The sequence below is a fragment of the Salvelinus sp. IW2-2015 genome, unplaced genomic scaffold, assembly GCF_002910315.2.
Source record: "Salvelinus sp. IW2-2015 unplaced genomic scaffold, ASM291031v2 Un_scaffold8651, whole genome shotgun sequence".
NCBI classification, from domain to species: Eukaryota; Metazoa; Chordata; class Actinopteri; order Salmoniformes; family Salmonidae; genus Salvelinus; species Salvelinus sp. IW2-2015.
The window spans coordinates 2,852-9,572 of NW_019949910.1; the positions used below are offsets into that span (position 1 = coordinate 2,852).

General features: G+C 44.1%; 1 protein-coding gene across 1 annotated transcript; it reads right to left on the reverse strand.

Annotated features, from left to right (window-relative positions):
- Positions 1-1,113: 1,113 nt before the first annotated feature.
- Positions 1,114-2,922, reverse strand: LOC112079607 (complement C1q-like protein 2). The gene is made up of 5 exons (XM_024145504.2): positions 2,862-2,922; positions 2,658-2,699; positions 2,014-2,070; positions 1,617-1,745; positions 1,114-1,400 (listed from the first exon to the last, which is right to left on the reverse strand). The coding sequence occupies exons 1-5, from the start codon at positions 2,920-2,922 to the stop codon at positions 1,114-1,116; spliced, it is 576 nt and encodes a 191-aa protein (XP_024001272.1).
- Positions 2,923-6,721: the final 3,799 nt, after the last annotated feature.

Sequence of the window (6,721 nt, forward strand, 5' to 3'; positions counted from 1 at the left end):
TAGTAATGTTAAAATGAATTCTGAAACAGGCAGCCAGTACAGAGACCTTAAAACCGGTGTAATGTGTGCTCTCTGTCTGGTCTTGGTCAGTACCCATGCTGCAGCATTCTGTATGTTTTGCAGTTGACCAATGGCTTTCTTGGGTAGACCAGACAGGAGAGCATTACAGTAGTCAAGCCTGCTTGTAATAAAAGCATGGAAAAAGTTTCTCTGTACCAGCCTGAGAGAGAAACAGCCGCACCTTGGAAATATTCCTCAGGTGGTAAAAAGCTATTTTGGTCACATTCCTAATGTGTGATTTGAAGTTGAGTTCAGAATATAAAATGACACCTAGGTTTTGTACCTGGTGTTTTATCTTTACTGCCCGTAAATTAAAATGTGAGCCAAATTCTCTGTAATAATTGGCTCCAATAATAAGTACCTCAGTCTTGTCTTGATTTAGCTAGAGGAAGTTGTGAGCCATCCAAGTATTGAAATCACTAATACAGTCTAAGAATTTATCTGTGGAGCTAAAATACTCTGGTGACACAGAAATGTAAAGTTTCTGTGCGTAGCAGTGAAAATCAATGATGTGCTTTCTGATAACGCTGCCAAGGGGTTACATATACTGTATAAACTGAACAGTACCAGACCCAAAGCCAAACCTTTTGGAACGCCACATGTGATATCTTTTTTCTCTGAGTTCTGTTCACCAGCGGTGACAAAGATGAAGAGGCTGTTTTGTGTTGGTGTGGAGGCCTTACCGTGGGGAGGTAGGGAGAGAGCCACACACAGCCTGTTTAGTGTCAACCTGAGAGTGCCTTGAACACCACTACTAGGTCAAACACCATTGTTGTGTTACCAGTTCACACTTTGATTTGGTTCCTTGTCAAAGAGGGGTCTGGACTTCTTATCATGTCCATCAACATATGAATGTAACAACCTTTTACATTTTCAAATCAAATAAATCATTCATTTTTATGATTATTATTATCTTATTTTCCTTTGCCTCTGCAATTCTAACTGTCAAAAATACAAGGAAAAGCCTGGATAGAGTGAAGGAGTCGCTTTGCATCAATGATAGAAATAATCTGTCTTATTTATTGATCTCAAACTCACACCAGAGTGCTCCCTTCACATAGGGAAGAGCAGGAAGCCACTGAAGGTGCTGTAGTTACTCGACTTTTCATCATAGAGCTCCTGATTTACTGGGAGACGCATATAGACCACATCCCCGGCCTCCAGCTCTAGAGTCAACGCATTAGACAAGAACCTATTATGTCCATTGTCATTGTTCTGGTGATTGAACATGACACTCTTGTCGTTATGGTAAATATAGGCACCTATGGACTGTGGACCCTTGAGACCCATGGCAGTGAATCTGATGTAGTAGAGTCCTCTCACTGGTGCTGTGAAGACACCTGCATCAGAGGAGAGTAAAATAAGTCAATAGACTGTCACCGACACTGTTAGCAATGCTGGAATAGTTGGTTGTCTGCATGTTTATATGGGATAAAGATGACACAATCACAATGCATGTGTACACCTGTCTGATAGCAGATGTCTAATGTGAACATGATCTGATCCCAGGTCACATTTGAATACAAGGTGAAAGAGGGTTTAGTTATGTTCTGTACCTGTATTTGGGTTGTAGGCCTTGCCGATGTTGGTGATGACCCTTCTGTATACTAGTATGGTGATACTATTCAAGGGTCCTACATATCCATCATTAGTCAAACCAGCAGAGAAGGCCACCTTTGGTCTGTCTATGAACACAGAGGAGGGAATACAAATTACTGATTAAAGAACAAAACAAACGATGTTAAATGCATAATATGAGCCTGATGAAGACAAAATTCACCTAAAAAAACATGGAAATTAAATCCTAATGAAATCTGCAACATGTATCATATTACAAACGCATTCGGCAATGAAGAAAAAAATAACACTGATTCGCCAACAGCCCAACAGCCATTCCATTAGATTACAAGCATGTGCAATTGCAGCCCTACAGTATATTCACCTGGAGTTTACCTGCATTCTCTCTCCTCAGCTCCTCCACCATCCCCTCGCTGGCATTCAGTCTGGCCTCTAAGCTACCATTACAAAAAGACAGATTAGTAAACTGAAGCTAAACTCTCTGTTTTAAGCAGAATGATTTCATATATGTGACTGAACTCAGGAAGGTGAGCTTATGTCCAATTTTCAAGATTGTCTTCTTTTTACATTTTATAAAAGTACAGACTCAGCTTCAAAACGGCATTAATATGATAAATTAAGTTATGCTTCTTGGAAATTTGATAAACCTGTTATTACATTTGGGAACAAGTAGGATGAAAAAATACCTGAATAATTTTCACACTCTTCAGAGGCTCTTTGTTTACGCTCATTCAGCATCATTCACACCCTCTTAATCCTGTCGCCCCACTCATCTTTTAAGAATTCACATGGAAACGAAAGAGTCAGCATGCATCGTCCTCCAGGAAGTAGTCTCTCTCTTATTCCCCCTCCATTATCTCACATGGGATCCTGCCTTTTCCCTACATAGCTCAGTGCTTTCTCCTTGGCAAAACTAAGGTCATCATTTAACAGATCCCCGACACGTTCGTTAATATGAAAGTTCAGAGGAGTAGGAAATGGCAACAAACGCCTACGATCCGGGGAATCCGGTCCTTTACCTGTGTTCCCATTCTCACTGTCTGTCACTCTGGCCTCCAGGGCTAAAATGGCATGGGAAACAGCCATGAAAAGTGAGTTCATATGAGAAATACGCATAAAATAACTGTCTATAAACAATTTCATAGACAATTTTACAAATACAGTTTTATTCATTACCCTTTCTTTCTAACAAGAAACAACTGATGTGGTGGACAATTACATACCTGCATTCATTCTCTTCAGCTCCTCCACCTCCCTTTCACTGGCACTCAGTCTGGTACCCATGGCTAGAATTATGGGAAAAAGTAAGTTCATGATCCTCCTCTGAACTGACCTCATTATAACAAATTAATTTATATTACAAAACAGCCCTCTACGTATTCTGTTCTTTCAAGTCCTCTACCTCCCTCTCGATGACACTCAGTCTGGCCCCCATAGCTGGATTTATGGAAACAAAACAATTCTCAAAAACATGTTGATCCTCCACTGAAATTACTTTTAAATTAACCAAATTCCATAAATACTAGCATTCTCACTCTCCAGTCTGGCCTCAGCTCCTCTCTGCCATTTTTCTCTCCACCTTCTTTCCATCTTTTTCTCCATGTTCCTCATCTTCTCTCTCTGCTCCAAAATCATGGTTCCCAGGTTATCCACCATGTCTCTAAGCTCTTCTACCTCACCCCAGATATCAGGCGTTGTGATGGTCTGGCCGGTCGTCTGTTTGCTAGTCAACTCTGTTCTTCAGTCCCGTTGCTCTCCAACAAATCTCTCTATCCCCTCCACTCTCTCCCTGAGCCATGCCCCAGACCGACAGAACAGCAACACCAGCAGAGCTACAGCACCCCTCATTCTGAAACGACACCTCTTAGAAATAATGCACCCTGTGAGGCTCACTCCAGGCAAAAAAGTAGTGAAGCACTGCCTGAGAAGTGTTTCACATGTTCTGACGTGATGTGTACAAAATAACGTCAAGGATCCTGCTGAAGAATATAAGGTGAGCTGACTGCCTTTTATCTAAGACACTGCAAGGTTGTGGGAGAACCTGTTTATTGGTTGAAGTTTTTCTTTATCTCCATTAGGTAACAGTGTGTTGATGTTTGTGTTTATCTATTTACATAATACTAATACTGTGACAGATCACACACAGTGAATGAACACATACCGTAGACACACAGCATTAACTGATTACACATTCACAAGTAACACAATCACATAATAATGACATTTCTTTTACAGATATGCACACACATACACACACACAACACACACACCACCACACACACACACACACACACACCACACAACACACACACACACAACACACACACACACACACACACACACACACACACAACACACAACACACACACACACACACACACACACTGTTGCATGCTGTCGAATCAATTGAGCAGCCCACAGAACAACCAGTAATCAGTACTTCCATTAATTTATTCAGTCATCTGTTCATTCGTTTTTTATCTATATATTTCTACCATTAAATGTATAGATTTAGGATGTTTTACAAGGAGCCTCACGGCAGGTATACATACTGTAGTAGTAGGATGATATGCTCATCATTAGTAAATAAGCCTATAGTGTGCTTGCGGTTGTGAGTGTGTGTGTGTGTGTGTGTGTGTGTTGTTTTTTGTGTTTTTTTTTTTTTTTTTTTGGTTTTATTTGAATGTCGGGGTGGTGATGGTGGTGTATACTCGTAACTTGTGGGTGATGCTGTATTGGTACTATCAACGATGATTTTTGTGGTACGTGTTGTGCAACTGTAAAAAGAAAGCGATATTATAATTTGTACTTGGATCGTCCAATCAGTTAAATCTGTTGTATCTACCGTTAAGCACTGTCATCACTTGTGTTAAAGATTGTCATTGCACAGTATAGTAATGTTAATAGAATAAACACACAAACATCAACACACAATGTACCCTTTATGGAGATTTAAAGAAAAAACTCAACAATAACAGTTTCCCACAATTCCTCATGCAGTCTTTTGTAGATTAAAAGGCAGCAGCGTGCACCTTGAATTTGCGTCAGCAGTGATCCTGACGTTATTGTACCACATTTCACGCAAGAACCATAGTTGTGAAAACATCGCAGCAGGGCGTCAGAGGGGTGGCCGGCGGAGAAGGAGCCCACAGGGAGTCATAGGTCGTGAAGACGGTGCGGCAGAAAGGGGGCGGGAGCCGCGGTAGCGGCTGTCGGTGGGCAAGGCTCAGGGAGAGAGTGGAGGTAGGGTGGTGAGGAGAGGAGAGTGGGGTGGGAGAGCAACGGACGGAAAAAGAGTAACGTAGCAAACGAACATGCCCTGTGTGGGTTGTGTGTTGTGGGCCTCGCAGATCTTACTAGCAGTCTAACGCCGTGAGAGCGGGAGGAGAAAGCGGTAGAAACAGGGTGGATAACCTGGAACCATGGGATGGTGACCAAGAGAGAAAGAAACAGAGAAAAAGATGGAAAAGAATGGAGAGAAAATGGCAGAAGGAGCGAGCCAGGACGGAAGAGAATGCAGGAGAGGAAAGGGGAAGGGGAAAGGAATGGCAGGGGAGCAACATGGGTTGAGAACATGGGGCCAGAAGCCACCAGGCCAGAACGAGGCACGAGAGGAGGAAGAGGACTGTGAAAGAAACAGAATACAGCAGAGGGGCTGGGAAAGAAATAAGGTGAGCAAGGAGGCCAGGCAGATGTAGTGCAGGAACGGACGTGTGCCCAGAAGGCGTTGAGCCAGGGACCCCAGGATCGAGGCCAGGAAAGGGAGAGAGCGGAAAGAAGAACAGAAGGAATAGCCCACCAACAGGCAGGGCGGGAAAAGAGGAAGAAGAAAACGCAGAAAAGGCGAGGAAAGGATAACAGAGGTAGGCGCAGGGCGCAGTAGGGCAACGCACCAGCGGGGCCCAGGCCAGGGAACCCGGACCACACTTCTTTCTTCCTCTCACCCTATCTTCCTCTCACTCTATACTATCCTACTCACGACCACATGTGGGTCATAGGGTACCCCCGACACTCAGACCGGATCTTTCTGGACGCAGGATGGCTGCAGGCCCTGCACTTCCTTCGCACTTCTGAGCTGTTCTTCCGCCTCGATCACCTCTAGGTTCCTATCCATTGCATCACATACAGCGTGTCTTCAATGCCCTCACGGCGAACCTGTGTAGACCCGTTTGCACTCTCCGACTTTGGGCTCAAGGGATAAACAATGCTTCGAGCCTTCATCAGCCGCAAAAGCTAGTCTTCCGAGCCCTAGAGGTGCGACGCTTTACTATAACCTTCTTCAAGAGCCTGTGGCTTTATACCTGACCAGTACAACTACCCTGTACCTTCCGGTCCTCTCGACTCTGGTCTTCGCAGCCCACCTCTCCGAACTCTTCCCTTGCCGCTCCTCACTCGCCACATTCATATCCGTCGCAACAAAGCAACTGCGCTGTCTTCCTCTTCACTCGTTCTTTCATCTCAGACCCTGTCTTCCTCTCACTCTGTCTTTGCCTCTTTCACTCTTTTTCATCTCAAACCCTGTCTTCTCTGCCACATCAGGGTCTTACTCTATAGCTAAAGCCCTGTCTTTCCGGTCTCACTCTTAATTCATAATGGATCACCCTGTCTTCCTCCCCAACTCTATCTTTCACTCTTCACCCTGTCTTTCTCTCACTTCTTTCTTCATTCACCATATCTGTCCTCTTCTGCAAACTCTGTCTTTTCCCTTCACACAACTCAATCTGCTTTTTCATCCCACACCGTGAAATGCTTTTCCTCTCACTCCTTGGCTTCCTCTAAACCCTCTTCCTCTCACTTTTCTTTTGCTAATATCGACCGCGGGTATCTTCACTCATCACAGCCTAAATCTCTATCACATACTCACCCTGTCTTCCTCTCCGACTATCTCGTGACTCCTACACTCTGTACTTCCTGGCTCATCACCTCCGGGTCTTCCCTCCTCCAAAACTCACTCTGTTCTTCCCTCTCACCCTGTCTTTCCTCTTCACCACTATAGGTCACTTCGCTCTCACTTCAGGTCCTCATACCTACTCACCCTGGTCCTTCCACATCTCACGTAACCTAATACCTCCTCGACACCCTG

Bases quoted from the DNA above. Each gene is read 5' to 3' on its own strand.
- LOC112079607 (XM_024145504.2), bottom strand. From the start codon at position 2,922: ATGGGTACCAGACTGAGTGCCAGTGAAAGGGAGGTGGAGGAGCTGAAG. The intron at 2,700-2,861 runs GTATGTAATTGT...ATGCCATTTTAG, and splicing joins GCTGAAGAGAATGAATGCAG to CCCTGGAGGCCAGAGTGACA. The intron at 1,746-2,013 runs GTAAACTCCAGG...CTGTGTTCATAG, and splicing joins GCTGAGGAGAGAGAATGCAG to ACAGACCAAAGGTGGCCTTC.